The sequence below is a fragment of the Mus musculus genome, chromosome 10 (genome assembly GCF_000001635.26).
Source record: "Mus musculus strain C57BL/6J chromosome 10, GRCm38.p6 C57BL/6J".
Lineage (NCBI taxonomy): Eukaryota > Metazoa > Chordata > Mammalia > Rodentia > Muridae > Mus > Mus musculus.
Genome location: NC_000076.6, coordinates 42,856,970 through 42,874,948, shown reverse-complemented (window position 1 = coordinate 42,874,948; position 17,979 = coordinate 42,856,970). Strand labels below are relative to the sequence as shown.

General features: G+C 46.0%; 1 protein-coding gene and 1 long non-coding RNA gene across 12 annotated transcripts in view; one reads left to right on the top strand and one right to left on the bottom strand.

Moving 5' to 3' along the window:
• The window catches only part of Scml4 (Scm polycomb group protein like 4), a 102,706-nt gene extending 85,834 nt beyond the window's left edge, over window positions 1–16,872 (bottom strand). For 4 of the 9 annotated variants that reach the window (NM_172938.3, NM_001359264.1, NM_001359265.1 and 1 more), the window contains exon 1: window positions 14,096–14,437. Coding sequence is in view for 3 of the 9 variants with exons in the window: in NM_001359264.1 (NP_001346193.1) it covers window positions 14,096–14,282 (187 nt within the window). In the remaining 6 variants the exon portion in view is untranslated. Of the gene's footprint in view, window positions 1–14,095 lie in introns of all 9 variants that reach the window. The other 5 variants (XR_003948693.1, XR_003948691.1, XM_006512752.4 and 2 more) reach the window with 2 other exon arrangements.
• Gm34006 lies at window positions 6,156–12,543 on the top strand. 3 transcript variants are annotated; one of them, XR_380280.4, is made up of 3 exons: window positions 6,156–10,596; window positions 10,871–10,958; window positions 12,293–12,543. It is a non-coding gene; the product is annotated as a predicted gene, 34006 (long non-coding RNA). The 3 variants fall into 3 exon arrangements; XR_380279.4 differs by having other exon boundaries at window positions 6,156–10,958; window positions 12,353–12,543; XR_380278.4 differs by having other exon boundaries at window positions 6,156–10,958.
• Window positions 16,873–17,979: the final 1,107 nt, after the last annotated feature.

Sequence of the window (17,979 nt, the reverse complement as noted above, 5' to 3'; positions counted from 1 at the left end):
CAGGGCAGCTACAACCCTGGCAACCTGAGCTGATGAGAAACCAGCTTGGCCCTGAAGCAGTGTCTTCCCTGTGACCATAGGGACAACAGCATTGAAGTCTGACTTCTCTCTGGGGGGAAACTGGGACGAGAGGAGTCAGAGAACCCAAGGTCCAAGGTGACACTGAGAAGACTGGCTATGAGTTCTCCAACTGGGTTTGAATGTAAGCATCTGAGGACTGCCTAAGGATAGGCCCCTTCTTGTCTCATTAAATAAAACAGGGCCTATCATGGAGGTGATACCAGAGAGTGTCCTGAACCTACAGTCTTCCCTGTGGTTTTTCTTTTTCTCTTTTTCTTTTTCTTTTTCTCTTTCTCTTTCTTTCTCTCTTTCTCTTTCTCCTTCTTCTTCTTCTCCTTCTTCTCCTTCTTCTCCTTCTTCTCCTTCTCCTCCTTCTCCTTCTCCTTCTCCTTCTCCTTCTCCTTCTCCTTCTCCTTCTTCTTCTTCTTCTTCTTCTTCTTCTTCTCTCTCTCTCTCTTTCTCTCTCTCTCTCTCTCTCTCTCTCTCTCTCTCTCTCTCTCTCTCTCTCTCTCTGATGTTATAGATTCTCTTTTCAACTCAGGGCAGTCAAACAGGGAACTCAGCCTCTAAGAAATACTGAGCATGGGCTCAGCCTGCCAATGCATCCCAAACTGCCCACTTCATGTGCCACAGTATGACTACTGGCTAATCTGGGTGTTATCATCTCTCCTCTAATCATGACAATACCAAGACTCAGAGACACAAGGAGAGGCGACTTGTCTACCTGGACATTGGCAGGGCTATAATTCCCATCCTGGGCTGTCCAGAAACCAATAGCTGGGGCTAGAAAGATGGTTCAGTGGTTAAAGGTGCTCACACTTAGATTCAGTTCCCAGAACCCACATAGTGGCTCACTACCACCTCTAACTCCAGCCCCAGTAGATCCAATGCTTTGTTTTGGCCTCCCTGGGCACTGCACACACATGATGCACATAAACTTATATAGGCACACACATACATACATACATACATACATACATACATACATACCATATATACAGATAGATATAGATGATATGATATGATGATGATATGATATGATGATACGATATGATAGATATGATATATCTTTAAAAAACAACACCAACAGCCTACCCTAGGACTTTATGTACAATAGGAGGGAAGGAAGTAGCTGTCCTCAGAGTGTACCATCATTGGGAAAATCTCACACATGAGATAGTTAAACCCCAACCTACAGAAACAGGGTACTGGCTGTGGGTCTGAGCATGCCTATGAGACACCATATGACTGGCAGAAGGCAGCACTTTGTAGCTCTTGATCTAGTAGACAGCTGTTCTCTAAATGTCCAGAGTAAGCGAGTCTATGAGACCCACTGTTATTGAGCCTTTCAGGACTCAGTGTCCGGTGTTAGCACTTGTGTCCCTGAGCTGTCACAGAAGTGTTGGCTTTGAGTACCAAACTCTCATCGAGGCTTGGCACAGACCTTTCATCCCCCTTTAATCCCACCATGTCAAGCACTGTGTCCCAGCTCCAAGCTAGGAGACCCAATGCTGGTGAAGACCCCATGACTCTAGGAGGCTGCCATCTGTTTCCCTTGGTTCTTGGCTCTTTGTGCAAGTGGTGTCTGTAGGTGGCAGAGCTCAGGGCCCTCCCCTTGAGCCTGTGGGACAGAGGTGCTGTCCCCCTTGCCATGGGCTCAGATCCTCCTGTGCTGAAGTGGCTGAAGACAAGGAGGAGGAATCTGAAGCGAGTCTTTGAGAGCTGGGGAATTCTTTGGTGAAATGTGCCTAAGCGTTCTCTGCGTAATCCCCATAAATTTCAGGGACTAGGTATGCTAGCCGCTTTCCTTCATGATGTCTTTATCCTTTCTGTGGTATTTAAATCACAGGGTAAAAGATGAAAGAGAGAAAAGAACCTTTTTAAAAATGCCCTCGTGTCCATCATGGATTGAAGCTTTTCTGTCAATCTTTGCTACCATTTGTTAAAACAAGGGCCGGGGTGCTGACAGCTGAATGGCTAATTGCTGTTGGACACAAGCCCACAGAGCCCCACCCCCTCCTCTCAGACACTCTTGGCTCTCCTCCCCAAACCCTACCCCTAACAAGACTCCTTAACTGCCACACAGGGTCTGGACGAAGGCTTGCCTTGGGTCCACTTACAAGGCCTAGGCCTTCCTTCAGGACCACAGCTTGGATATTCCCAGGGCTTCTAATTAAAATGCCTGAAGCCAAAGCACCATTTCATTGCTGAGGGCTCATGATGCCTTGGCTAATACTCCGCACAGATTAGCGAAACGCTGCCTCAGCCTTTCCTGTCCCATTTCGTTCTTGTTGTCATATTTATTAGCCCAATTCAGACACTGGCGAGACTATCTAAAAAGCAAGTTAAGCACTCTCCCTGCGGGCTGGGCAAGGAGAGAGGCTTGGCCGTGCCTTTGTGGCTCCCAAACTTGGTGTGCAGTCTGGGCTCACAGCTCTCCTGGGCACAGGCCTTGGCAATGCTGCCCGAGATGGGGACAGGCCCCCTCCAGCTACGGCTATCCTCCATTCCTGCTCCCGTAAAATGACTAGGTTCTTGCTCCTGCTTAAATTCAGAGAGCAGCGCTATTTTCTGTTACTTATAGCACTTCTGAGAACTAGTTACAGTCCGAGGGGGAAATAAGCAACAACGTTATTCACCCATCATGTCCCAAACTGCATCAGCTTAATAAGTGCATGGTAGTCAGAATTAAGTCTCCATTACTCCCCATCCTCCTCCTGTCTGTCCGTCTGTCTGTCTGTCTGTCTGTGTCTTACACAGAATGTCATCGCATGAAGGTGTGACACAAGAGAATGTCAGGGCACAGAAAGACAATGTGGAAGGTGACAGTCTTGTGGGAGGGAGGAAGAGGGAGGGTGGGAGAGGGAGGAGGGTGGGCAAAGGTTCAGCGGCTCTTCTTCATTTGTTCTGTCCCATGTGCTTTATAACATCCACAATGAGTGACTGCATTAACACAGTGGTAGACAGCAACCCATCACTACACATGCATGTACCCAAGAATCATCTATAATTAGGTAATTATAAGCAGTAGACTTAGATACTGTGATGATATAGTTGAAGACGCAGAAAAGTATTTGGCAACCAAGTGTAAGTAATGGGATCTGGGGTTGTGAGCAGGTGAGTTGGCCGGTGACGTGGCTTAGCGAGTAGAGAAGCTTGCGCTAAACCCGATGACCTGAATTCAATTCCTGAGACCCACATGATGAGAAGAGCAAACTGACTCCAGAAGGCTGTCCTCAGACTTACACACATGAACACACACACACACACACACACACACACACAACCATTCGTTATACATATCTAAACACACACATACACACACAACCATTCCATATACATAACCACACACACACACACACACACACACACACACACACACACACACATAAATGTGGAGGGGAAACATGTTGAGTGACCAAGACAGTATGATTTATAAAAATTCATGTTGAAATTAGATCTCCATTGCCACCATATTGAAATGTGTATCCCTTGGGGAGTAATTAAACCACGAAGGCTCTCTTCCCATGAATGGAATTAGCCACCCCATAAAGACTCAAGATTTAAGAACCACTCACTCCCTGCCTCTTCTTTCCCTTCTTACAAGATGATGCTATGTCTTGTCTGAAGGACCCAGAAACATGGCACCACCTTGGAAATAGAGGGTGTCCTCCACTGACATCACTCCCACTCTGACCTTAGACTGCCCAACTCCAGATCTGTGAGAAACAAACTTCTTGTTATCTATGTTATCCAATTTAAGGTCTTTTGTTACCATTCGCCAACAGACTAAGATAATCAGATCTTGTGTCTTATGATGGTATCATTAGTGCAGTGTGCAAAACTGGCTAAAGAAGGAGACAGATGTAAAGGTGCCAAGCTGTGGTCTCCTGAGGGTGCCATGGAGCCTGCACAAGGGCAATAGGGAATAGGTGGGGACAGAGGAAGCAGGAAACTCTCTTACACGTAGCATCCGTAAGGACTTGTTTTCAGACTTGAAGTCAAGGGGTGAGGAAAGTTGGGAATCCACAACTGTTATCTTAGGTAGTTGAGGAGGGAGGCCATGATAGTTTTCCTGAGGACAGAGCAGGGGAGGAAGAGGTGGGGAGCAAGGGGGTTGGAATGGCTTTAGGGTTAGGTTTTCCATGCAACAAGTAAGCAAGAATGTCCTTTAGCACAGTTGATACTCCAGCTCAGGGAGGGGCCAGCCACGGGGGTCTTCAGGCTCATAACTGCTTCCAGTGACCCCTCCCTCCCCATGTCTGCAGATCTCCTGATGCATCCAGAAAATATAGTGGCCTCTCTCTAATGCTCCCAGGGAAGGTGTGGAAGGGGTGGTTAGCCAGGGTGTCTCCTCAGGTCGGAGGCAGATATCTGCCTGGCACTTGACTCTGTCCTGGAGGCTCAGTCAGGGGCTTGGGGATTGTCACCATCAGTAAGAACCCAAAACCAACGTTACTTACACTCAGTCTTCTTCCTATAGCTCTCCGTACATTGCCTGCTACACAAGTGACACCACCTTGTTCACCATCAAATTAAGATGTCCTCAAATTAACTGACCACCACTGACAGCTGTTTTGGCATAGGATTCGGGAATGCAGGACTTCAGTTCTGACCCTGGCACCAGCAGTGATGCCACATAGAGATGTTTAATTCAAAGGATCTCGGACCCAGGCAATCTCACTGGGAGGCTAGCCAGCAGAACAGAAATGGAGAGGAGAAAACCTGGTCTGAAAGTGTGACTCATAATTTCCACTTACCTGGACCTCTTACCATCAAGACTCCCCTCCAATTGGAATTTTAAGCATCTTAGGATGGATCCTGACCTCTGGGAAGGGATCTCATGTTCCACTAACAGGTAGGACATTGAACCTGACTTGGCAAGTGTGAGCTCTGGAGTGAGATTTGGGGACTTGAAGGCCACCTTTTCTGCTGCAGGGGAGAGCTGGAACCTCTGTGGACCCCGAGCATGTCTGGAGCAAGTACAGCGGGAACAAGACAAGCTTAAATGTCCAGGATATGTAGGCATCTGCTCAGTGGAGAGGCCACTAGGAGGCACGGTTACCATGGCATTCACAGGGATGTGGATAAAAACAAGCCAGACTCAGGTAAGCACTGCCATGGCTGATGTGTGTTCCTTTCCTGTGCTGAAGCCCTAACTGGCAGTGGGACCATATTTGGAGGCCGGTCTCTTACCGAATCAAGTATGGGTTAATGAGGTCGTAAGGGTGGGGCCCTAAACCAATAGAACTGGTGCCTTTAAAAGAAAAGAAGGTGGCCTGGAGAGATGGCTCAGCAGTCAGCACGTTTTGCTCTTGCAGAAGATCCAGGTTCAGTTCCAGGCACCCACACGGTGTTATCTCTCACTGTGGTTATCCCCACCCTCTGTGATTGTTAACCATGATGGGGGTTGGGAAACCCTGTGAAGAAGACACACCAGGACCAGCTGCAGGGAGGCAGATCAACTTTACTTGGGGTGATTCAAGACTTATATAATTGGGGGGGGGGGCGCTGGGGATAGGAACATCCCGGGTGGGCAGAGGTCATTCATTGGCTGAAGGCTTAAGGTAACGAAATGCCTCATTAGCATGGGGAAGGGTTCAGGAGTCTCAGGTGGTATCGGAACAGGTTCTTATCAGGAGAAAGGAAGTTGAACCTGCAATCTAACTAAGGCTATGTGACATTCTGCAGGGTAGAAGCGTTGGGTAAAGTACCACAAATAGAGTCGAGACTCGTTTTGGATGTCCTGTTGCTGCCCTGTTGACTCCCTGGGCTTGACCATTGACGTCCCCTGCACACTGAGGTCCCACACTCTCCTTCTCTTTTTTTTTCCAGTTCCGTGAAACCACTTTTAGAAAGCATCCCATAAGAGCTGCCTTTTTAACGTTATTCCAGGGATACTGCGGGCTCTATAGGTTCCTTCTCATTTTCTCTGCAGCCCTCCCCTCAAAGCCGGCTCCCCCGAGCTGTTCTTGGATGCTGGCAGACATCACCATTTGAATCAACTGAGATCTTTATTTTTTTAAAGAGTTAAAATGTTTTCTTTTCTATGTTTAGTGTTTTGCCTGACTGTGTGTCTACGTATATCATGGGCACGCCTGGCTTCTGAGGAGGTTGGAGGAGGGCACCAGATCAGGTGGAACTGGAATGGTGCGCAGATGTGAGCGCCCATGTGGTCACTGAGAAGCGAACCCAAGTCCTCAGCAAGAGCAGCAAGTGCTCTCAGTCAGATGTTTAAGGAGGAAGTAACAACAGTGAAGAGTGTCGAGGCCCACAGGGCTCAGCAGTACTGAGAGAGCAATGGGCTGGTCGTGGTTTGACTTGGCACAAGGGGGGAGGCATAGCAAGCATGTCTGTCACTAGGACAGCAGTGACAAGTGGATCTCCTATGCTAGGTGGGGCAGCGCCGCCACATGACAAGACACTGTCCAGCTGTATAGAAAAAAAAACTCATTTTTCTGAACCTATGAATAACTTCAACTTACATATGAACACAATATACATCTAGCCTGTTTTCTGTTCCTCAGCAAAGTATTTGAAGCTAGTACTTTGTAAAGAAAAGAGGTGTTTATTTGGCTTTCAGGTTTGAAACCTGAAGACATGAGAATGGTTAGGCTGATCAGACAGGCCCTCTGGTGAAGACTGCCTTGGCGGCACCGCCTGTGGCAACTGACATCCCAATAGGACTGTGTGCAAGAGGAAGAGATGGCATGCAAACACAGGAAGCCAGAGCTATTCAGAGGGCCAAGATTCCTATCTTTACAATTTTCTCTCTCGGGAACTACCCGTGACCCTGCAAGAACCACACTAGTCCCTTCTAAGGGCAGTCCTTCCAGTGGCCTAATCACTGGACCTAGGCCTCGGTGGTTTGTTTGTTTGTTTGTTTTGTTGTTGTTGTTGTTGTTGTTGTTTTTATGGGACATCTTTTATTTTTTTTTTTATTTATATGTATTAGTGTATTGCCTGCATATGTGTCTGTCTGGGGTTTTGGAACACCCTGGAACTGGAGCTACGGACAGTTGTTAGCTGCCATGTGAGTTCTGGGACTTGAACTCAGGTCCTCTTGAAGTACTCTTAACCTCTAAGCCATTTCCCCAGCCCTGGACCTCACTACTTAATGCAGTACCCTGGGGACCCAGCTCCCAGCCCAGGAACCTCTGGGGGGTGGGGGCACACTCAAGCCATACCCAGACCTTGCCAGAGCATTTACTTTCTAGGAATGTCATTGGTGCCCAGCCTGAAGGCAGGCTGCTCTTAATTTTGTCCAAAGTTGTAAGAGTGTTTTACCATTTCAGAAAGTCACGTGGCCAGCAGCAATGGCTGCTAGTGTGAGCTGTTATCGTCTGCACTGGGAGCTGGAGTCAGTACCTGTGCACCTCGGACGCTTTACAAATCTCTCTGCCTTCATCCCTCTCTATGCTTCAGCTGAGGCCCACATGCTGTCTTTCCTAAGCTTGCGGGTGTGGTGCGAGTGGGTTGTACTATCTAAGGACCCTCACTTCAGGCTTGTAACCAGGGTCTTAAAAGCATTTGTAATTAAAAGGAAGAGGGAGGGCTCACAGCTTCAACAACAAGGTCTCTGGGCCTCACGCTGCCTTTCCTTAAAGGGGGGTTACTTGGGCCTGTGGTCCCCACGCAAATGCTTCTTAACCCATCCATTGTCTGTGTTCAGGGCAAATGAGGGAACTCTACCCTGGGATTGGCTGCATAAAGCAGGTATCAGATGGTAGGAAACTTCAGCCTAAATTGGCCCTGGATTTGCTTCCCTGGGTTCAGGGAGCCACATAACAAACGCACAATGGCCCTGCTAACATCAACCAGGATGAGCCAGGGCTCTGATCCCATGGAAACACTTTTCTCTTTGGCCTTGAAAATGCCATATATGGTTATAAAAATGATCTGACCTGTGTCCAGAAATAGTTATATTTATTTCAAATGATCATAGTTCTAATTTATTTCTCACTATCCTGGTCTCAAATAAGTTAGTAAGGATTCAAATTCCTAACATTTGACCTGAAAAGAGATTCGGAGCCCTGCTGAGGACACACCCACACTAACAATAACATGTAAGACACACAACACAATATATACCACACACAGGTATACATACTTACCCACAAACACTCTTACATGCACATACACACATGCACACACACATAAGAGTATGTGTACCTTCATGAACACTTGGCAACACCCACACTAGCCATAACATGCAGGGCATACAATACAATATATACCACACACACACACACACACACACACACACACACACACACACTCTCACATGCACATACATGCACTCACATACATACACACAGGTATACACACACTCACACACAGGTATACACATACTCACATACATGTGAGCACACATATATATACATGCACACATATTCACACACATGCATACACATTCACAATACACTCATGCACAGGTGCACACACACATACACACACAGGTACACATGCACATACACACAGGTACATACATGCAAACACACACACATAAACACAGATGCACACACACATATAAACACACATACACACACACACACACACACACACACACACACACACACACACACACACACTTGAAGCAGACATTCCTGAATGTACCTTTTCCTCACTTGGCTCTCACAGCATGTCCAGTTGTTTTACCCTTTACTGGACTTGTGGCAAATGACTTCCACCTCAGATGGAAGGCAAGGAAGGGAAGGACCTTCCGTGTGCACCATCACTGTCACCAGCAGCCACGCTCTCTACGCATCACAACCCACCCTTAACTCCTCACTCTCCTTTCTCAAGGGAATTTATCTTCATTTGCTTCCATTAAACCAACACACACAAGTTCCCAACCAGGAAGAGAGGGGTCCAAGGAGCAGTGGGGTTAAGAAGGCAGCCTCTTTCCAGGAAAGCCAAGTCGATGAACTGACTGAGCAAGCCTGAGAACCAAGTTTGGATACCCTGCACACACATAGTAAGCCAGGCATGGTGACATAAGCCCTGAATTCCAGCACTAGGGAAGAGAGACTTCTGGGAGCCACTGGCCAGCCAGTCTGGACAATCAGCAAGACCCAGGTTCATGAGAGACCCTGTCTCACACAGCAAGACAGCTATTGAGAAAGACGCCTGAAACACAAACACATACATGCATGTATGCACTTGCACATACCTAAACACACAAAGAACAAGTCTCGCATCCAATATGGTAGTAGCCCAGAGATAGCTAGGTCCGAAGGGATACTTCCGTTGCACAAACTTCTAATCTCGTTTCCAAAAATCAAAAGCATGAATCCCTGCCGCTGACTTCCACCATGCGTCTCCTCTCTATTTCTTCCTTGTCTTGCCCACAGAGGCATTGGCTGCCAGGCAAAACAGGATTCAAATCCTGAGGCCACCCCAGGCTGGCTTAGGGGCAGTGCCATGGCAGAGCGTCAGATACAGCCATTCTGAGAACACACATGGCTGGGGGGTGGACCGAGGGTGTGGCTCTGGATAGTAGGGAAACACACATCGTGCGTTTAATCCTGGTTTTCTCATTATAGACATCATGTCCTGGGATGGCATGTAAGTAAAAGAGGAAGGAGAAAGAGAAGCCTCCCTCCTACCTATACTCTGTCGGCTGAGAGCCATAGGCCATTTCTCTCCAGCCGAACATTTTCTAGACCCCTTCCCTGGGGATCTTTCCCAGCACCCTTTGCCACTTACCCATAGTGCCCCTCTCTTCACTTCCCTTGGACCCTGTTTGGATAATTATTTGCTCTGCCTCACTTGCATCAGTCCCTTCACAAAATTTCTTTACAACTTTCAAGCCATGTGCATCTGTTTTGAACCAATGAGCTCTCTACCATAAAACAATCAGCACGGGGAGAGAGAAAGGGAAAAGGCTTTGTCACCAAATACTCAGTTCTCAAAAGCTGAGTCACCGTCAGGGGTCTGGGCAGCCAGCACTGCCACCTCTCAGAGCACACTGAGGCCTCTTGTCCTGGCATGTTGGTGTTCTCACTTACAGCCAGCTGCATGCCTCCCTGTTGTGACTTCTGCAGAAAGCGAGGCTGGTCCTTGTTCTCTGCCTCTGGCAGTAGGAATGCACAGATTCCCAAAACCTCACAACAGCGCAGCAGAGTCCAGTTACCTCATCTATAAATGTAGCGGCCAAAACATCACTCTCACTCATGTACTTCATAAGGGAAACTTTCTGAAAGATGGCGGCTGAGGAACTGCAGAGTTGAGAGGTAGCCGTAGGTCTGCAGCACCAGATTCCTGCGACACTGCAGCAGCCAGGGAGAAGAGAAGAAACAACAGAGAGCCCTGCCTCCCCTGGCTTCAGGGTGACACCAGGACTCTGTGGAATGACTTTTTTTTAGTTTAGTACAAACTCAGGACTGCCCCTGGGTGAAAAATACCTTTCTTCTCAGATTAACCCAAGCTGTAACCACCCCACAACGTGAAGAGTGCTGTCTCCTTAGCTGTGGCTGAAGAGCTCCTCGTGGATGCAGGGAGCTGATCTATTCCAAAAGGTTCACCTGACTGAAGGTACTTTTGTCGCCGTGGGAACTGACTGTCTAGACCTACACACTAACATCCCAGCCTGACCAAAAAAGTGTGCATATGCGTGCGCATGCATGTGCGTGCATGCGTGCGTGGGTGCGTGCGGTATTGCTGGCGGCTCCCCTGAGATGTGGAGGGCTGACTCCTACACCCAGTAGCCATCACTATGGGTAAATCAGCCAAATTGCAACCCTCTGGGCGCAACGGAAAAGGTTTCCGACCTGCGTCCCTCCTGCCTACCCCCCACCCCCTCCCCAAGTCTCCACCTAGGTCTTTGCATCTGCTGATCCACCCGCAAGCTTGCAGGAATATAGGGGACACACCGGCTCTCTAGAACTGAAACCGAGGTAAGCGCAACATGAATGAAGCCCGGGGGCTGTGCACAGGCTCGCAAACCATAATTCATCACCATGGCGTCCAGCCAGAAGACTGGGGTTTGCCGAGGGAAAGGAAGAAACGGGAAAACGAAGAAAGAGAAAGTAACTAATTCTAATGCGACCCAAATATTCCGAGCTACTCTGGGTCTCAGAGATTTCGCCAGGATTTGAGTGATCTTACTGGTCTTTGAGCCACAACTGAAAATGCCACAATAGATATTTGAATTAAAAATCACTAGCTTTGCCAAGAGACCAATTGTTAAAAATTGGCAGTATGCCAACGAACTTAGCAGGCGGCATACTGCCCGGGGCTCGGAGAATGGCTAATTCTAGAGAAAGTTAATTATCACCTTATTGATGAAAGGGTAATTTTTAAAGCTTGTAGTATGGCTTTTGTGTCTCATTAATTAAAATTTAGAGTAATTTACTAGACACCCTGGCGGCTTCTATAACTTTATATTTGTACCAAACCACCTGATTTTTCCTCATCCTAGGGACCATTTAGATCCCCCCGACTCTCCTCACCTGTCTCTGAAAGCAACAAAAACATTTTAAAAGGAGAAACGCGTGAATCTCAAAGTCTCTTGGGAGACTTCGGGATTAAGACATAAAATATCCAAACTTTTTTTTTTTTTAAAGTTTTCTCAGAAACACTGAATTTGCCCATCAATAGAAGGAAGTCTGTGTGCTCACACCTGACAGGCACCTGTTCTCATGAACATCACTCCTGAAACAGGAAAACGATTTTACTCTTCCCTGGTGGGAAAGGGATCTGTCTTCCTCCTCATCCCAAATCCATTCTCAAATCAAATCTAAGAATATGAAACAGGAGGAAGCTAGAATTCTGATCTCTAAGGAGCACCGAGCCAGCTACCCAGAGGTCATGAGGTGCTGAAACTTTCAGAGGTAGCTGCTTGTTCTAAAGTGTGCGGCACAAGGGGTGTGTACATGTGTGTGTGGTATGCCCTTGGCTCCAGAAAAACTGCAGATAAGACCTAAGAAACACTCTGAATTTTGTGTTCCACACCCCGCTTTCCAACAGAAAAGCTATTCTTCAGTGAGCATTCCTTGTTATGTTTCCTTAAATTTATTGCAGTTAAGCATTCGAGATGTAACATTAAGATTAAAAGAAACAAATAAAAACTACTATGTTATGAAAGGTTTAAGGCAATCTGGTCATGATTTTCCAACCATCTAGTCAAAAAAATATTAAAACTTCTGTCTTTGTCCTTCAGGGTATTGTTCAAATTTTTATCACACGCAAGCAGTATTGAATATATTAAAAGTCCTTGGGTTTTTTTCAGTTGGCAAGATCAAAGCGGAGGAGCTGAGGTGACAACCTTTGAGTTTGGCTTGTTTCCTAGATCGCCTATGACCTCCAACCTTCAGCCCCACAACGAGAAGAGAAGCAGAAAGTGAAACTACTGTTGCTCTAGCAGAGAACAGCAGCCGCAGAAGAACTGTGCAGATGAAAGCCGAGCTTGCCCGCTCGTTCTTCCTGTCTCGTTATTGCTCATATATAGCTTTTAAGGAAATAAAAGTAATTTTGGTGACACGGGTAAGACATTTAAATGTGGTAAAACAACTAAGATTTGGGATTTTGTTGGATCTGTGTTTCCTCTTATGACACAAATCAGACAGGCAGATTTGGAGAAGGTTTCTACACACACACACAGTCACAATGTTAAGAGTGAGAGAAACACATTCATGTTTTAATAGTAGTTGACAGCTATATTTTAAAGGTAGACTGTAAAGCTACCAAGCGGCTTCTCTGCACGGGGCATCAATGTTTACATTTTAGCTGCATTTTGATGCTACGCAGTGCTAGTTTTCTAGGTAATTGCCACCCAGTAGCTGTTACTCAGATCGACTGAGCCACTTCTACCAAGCAACAAGCACACAAAATGTTCCATAAAATACTGTCTAAATCAGGCACCTTCTCCTCTACAGCCATCTCCATACTTCTACATGTTCTCCAGACATTCCGTTTTGTTTTGTTCTTAATGAGAAAAAAGTCTTGAGGAGGGAAAGACATCTATGTCTCTTACCCTTCAAAAAAAAATGTTCCTTAGTTGAGAAAGGAATTAAAAACATGGAACACACAACAACCACATCTGGATCACTTTTCAAGCATCCCAGCTACAAAGCCCCATTTCTCAGAGAGCTGCTGATGGTCCTAGCCCTCTTGAGAAATGTCATGACCCTAGAAAGACAACACAGCAAGCCGCCACCTCTGGCTTATTGTCGAAAATAACGGCAAGAACTTAGACTCAAGCGCATCAATGATGAGTGAAAACTGCTAACTCAGCAGCCATACCCACTGGTCCTGTCCATCCGCAGAGCAACCTGTAGACGACACCCGGGGCTGCAGGCAGAATGAGTGGAAGCTATTTGGGGTCACATAGGACTGTGTGAGGGGAGGAGGTGACTTTGTCTTTGAACTTGGGGAAACTCCAAACATTCCATACTAACCTGTTAGTTATTTCCTCCTAAAAAAACTAATAGCAGGAACTTGCAAACAATTAATACTCTCCTTATCTATGACTGGTACATCAGCAACCAACAAAAACACATGAAATATCCCATCTGCAGCATTCAACACAAGTAAATAAAATTCAATTTGAAAACAAATGCTTTGATGAGTGCTTATATCACAGCCAATTTTAATAATCAATTTTAGGTAAATATTTGTAACCTAATCCATACTACAAATTTTAAATTAATAATACAAAATAAGACAAAATTATTATTAGGAAAAAAACCATATTCATGTTTGAAATAATAAAAAATTTGCACATATTTACATATAGACTTAAAGAGAGGTTAAGTGTATACATGTCAAAAATGGTTATAAACTGTGTTTTTACTTTAAATCTCCCTTTGATATATAGTTAAAAAAAATCAAACATTATATTTTGCATGTTAGGATCCGAAGTTTACCCACCGGGCTCAGTAGTTTTAGCACCAGACACTCGTGCATTGCCAGAGAGGCAGGCATGCAAACCCTCCCAAATAAACTAAAGCAGGTAACCTGTTGTGCCGCCAGCCCAAAGAGAAGGAGCCATACAATGTACCACAGCACACCCGCCAGCATGCGTCTCCCTTACCTACAGCTTGGTCACAGAGCCCTGACCAGGGTGTTGCTTGCTGAGGTCTGGAGTGGTGGCTTAGAAGACAGGTGACTTCCTGCACACACACTGCGAGTATGGCACAAGCTATCTTCCACCCGTGTGCTACGCCTGCCTCACAGCTAGTCGCCAGCAGCCCAGCTCGCCGCCGCTGCAAACATCTCATTAGACTAATGCATTCAGTACAGGCAGAACACTCGATTTACCATAGCTACAGCAGTGAATTTCCATTACGATGACAGCTTCAACCACATCATGTCCGGAAAACCAGCCAACCGCTGGCTTCTAAAGAACACACACACATTTTACATGCAGAAAGCGAGGACTCTGTGTGTGTGTGTGTGTGTGTGTGTGTGTGTGTGTGTGTGTGTGTGTGTGTGTGTTATTTCTTTCCTCTGTACAGACAGACCAGCTAAGAGAAATACACAGCACAGCTTTTTGTGAACAGCAGCCGCCAGGTAATGATACTTCTGCTTCTTAGATAGTTACTTCCTTGTAAGAAACTGAATTATGTCACAATAGTCAGAATGGGTGTTTCCTGCATTTCAGTTTTCATTACCCCTCCTCCGTTGCCATAGAAACCAGACTGTAACATCATCTCTTTGTCCCAGTCTTGCAGCAGTGAGGGCCACACCAGGCTTATAAGACTGTTACGATCTGACAAGGCTAATGTTTGGCTTTGGGGGGAAAAGAAGAAGAAAGAAAGAACAATGGTATACCAACAGAAAGCCTGTGTGTTGTCAGAGGTGTGGACCTGTACTGATGACACACTGTGGCTGTACCTGTTAGCTCTAAAGCTGCCTATCCTACGTTTAATCCACATCTGTGTGTGCACATCTGGAAGTGTTTCTCCATGCCCAAACACTCTTGGGACCTGCCTGGGAAAGGGCTGCTGTCTCTCCTCCATACCCACTGCCTGTCCACTAAACCAGTTTACACCAGAGAAGGTGCCTTTTCTCCTCCCTTCTTTTTATAAAGTGAGTCGAGGTTTTCTGCTGCTGACTTGACTCATCTGGGGAAATGGGATGTGTCTCAAGTGTGTCTTATAAGATACCTGGTTTACAAATACAGGCTGTCTACCGGGTTTGCTTTTAGGGACAGGGAGCATGCTTGTAGCCAGGACTGACATTAAACTAATTTGGAAGGTCTGGGTCACAGCTTAGCCAGTTACTGAGTATGAAAAATTAAAAAGGACCTACAATTTGAATGCATATGTAGTGTGAAGTAAATTTGTCCCCTCAAATTAAATAGATACAGGAAATTGATGTTTTTTTTAAGTCAAAGCATTATCCTTACTAAGAAAGAAGGAATTCCCTGGGTGGCATGTGTCCTTTCTGCCTAGGTCCGCTGCCTGCCACAGCCCTGACTCCTCTGCCCCAAGGTGGTTCCCAGGCTGGCCGGGGCCTGGCCCAGCTTGGATGGCAGTCTCCATTCCTACCAAGTGCCATAAAGAGTCAAAAATTTGTACCAACAGTGTAGTATGTGTCCCCTTTGACATCCAAGGGAATCAAAGGCTGATTAGTGAAACAAGATTGGCCCATAGAAGCTCTCAATAAATTTCTATTTTATGAAAGATACAGACAGTTTGGCCCAAGTAGAAATTATTAGGGTTATGGGACTGGCTTTGGACTGAAATTCATGATGTAGAAATGGAAAAGTAACACGTTCACAACAAAGTGCAGACTCACGCTGTTAAGGAACGTAGATGGGAAGAGACATAGAGCTCTCTCCTCATGGGAAGAGGCCTTAGGGGAGGCGGTGAGCTGCCGAAGACAGCATCATGGCTCGCCACTGACCTACAGCAACCCTTTTGGACTCGTATTTAAACTATTGAGGGTTTTTTCCTTTGGAAATAAATATGTTATAAAACTGAAGGGGAAAAGTAAAAATGAAGACAAGGAAAAGAAGGAATCCACATCCTTTATTTACCTGTTGAGTTTTGATGTTCATTCAGGAAAATACAGTCTTGGAAGTTTTGTTTTGGAGGGGGTGTGTCTGTACTTTCTTATAACTTAGTTCATTTAAAGAAGAAGCCTAAGGAAGAAGATGAGAAGGAGAAAAGAAATTAGAAGCCAGCCAGGTGTGGGCGACAAACTGTGATGTCATCATTCAGGAGCCAGAGGCAGAAAGAAATGGGCCAGCCTGGGCTATGTGGGGAGTCTCAGGGCAACTTCAGCTATAGAGTAAGGCCCTGGGGAAGAGGGAGGACACTAGGGCCTGATGGATGGTTTAAATGTGGCCTGCGCCAAGTTCCAGCCACAGCTATGGTCATACAGTCTCACACAGTGTTCCACTGAAGGGCATTTTAGATGAGCTCGGGTAACTAGTGTTCAATTGAATATGGCTCTTTCAACAAATAAAATCAACATTTCTTAAGGAATCAAACCCTATAAAGAGAAAAGGCTTTGGTAGACTCTTACTCCAACGGCCTTTGGTTTCTCTTTCCCAGGAAGATCCTGAGGGGCTCTCACTCTGATCTGCATGCTCCATCTTCATACAGACTGTGTCTGTGTGGCTTGTCCTTGAGCCAGGTGTGCCTGGGTTGCTGCTTCGACTCTCAATGGGTCAACTTGGCAATCACACATGACCTTAAAATTAACTAAAGCCAACCTGAAATATTTAAATATATATTACTGAGATTAATGGTATGTGCATGTAAGAATGTTACTCAAATTCCTTTCTTCTTAGCCATCACCACAGGCCTTAAGTTACCAATGTTTTACAAAAATATTGAATGGGTTTTTTTATTCCAAAAAAAAAATTTAAGTTAAGCATGTAAGAATAATAAAAAAAAAATCGTGGGGTGGAAAGTATCAGCCAAAGGATTTTTAAAAGGCAAAGTGTCCACTTCCTCTTCCTCCTCTTCCTTTTTCTCCTCCTCCTCTTCCATCATAGCTCTCACCTTGTGTATCTCTGGATGACCACCAAAATGCTCAGGCTGGGCTGGGAAGATAGCTCTGTGGATAAAATGTGTGCACGATGCATAAGTATCAGAGTTCAGATCCCAAACCCTCACAAAAATGCCAGGCAAGTGTCGTGTGGTCTGTCCACAATCCCATCATGACCAAGAAGCAGAGACAGGATCCTAGCACAAACTGGCTCACTGGATTAGGTGAGTCAGAGAGTTCCAGGCTCACCGTTGAGACTCTGCCCTTGTAAATGAAGTAGAGGGATCAAAGAAGATACCTGGCACCAACCTCTGCTCTGGTCTTCACACATACGTGCACACATATGTGCCAACACACACAGACATACACACACAGACATACACACACACACACAGACACACACACACATACACACACAGACACACACACACACACAGAGACACAGAGAGAGAGAGACACACACACACACACTGCTTAGGGTGTTCCACCTTGCTGTTTTCAAAAAAGATTTGTTTATTTATATGTATGGGTACTTTGTCTGCATGTACATCTGCATACCAGAAGACAGCATCAAACAGTTGTAAGGGGCCAATGGTTGCTGGGAATTGAACTCTAGACCTCTGGAAGAGCAGTGCATATACCCTTAACCACTGAGCCATCTCTCCAGGCCCCGCCCACCTTGCTCTTTTCTGAACTGTGGTCACATTCCTCTCTCAGAGCACTGACAGCACATTCCAAACAAATGCCACTTGGTTGGTGAGTGGCAAAAGGTAATGAAGGGAGCAGAGTTTCCTTTGGGGGGGGAGTCACCCCTTTCATTCTGTTAGTAGCCATGAGAACATCACCCATATCAAGAGCAACCTTTGCCTGGAGAGATGGGGTTTCCCAACACAAGCTTCAGGCGGAGAGGATTGTGCTGCAGGCAAGGCGTCTACATTATGGCCTACATACACAGCAGTTCTGAGAACATATGTG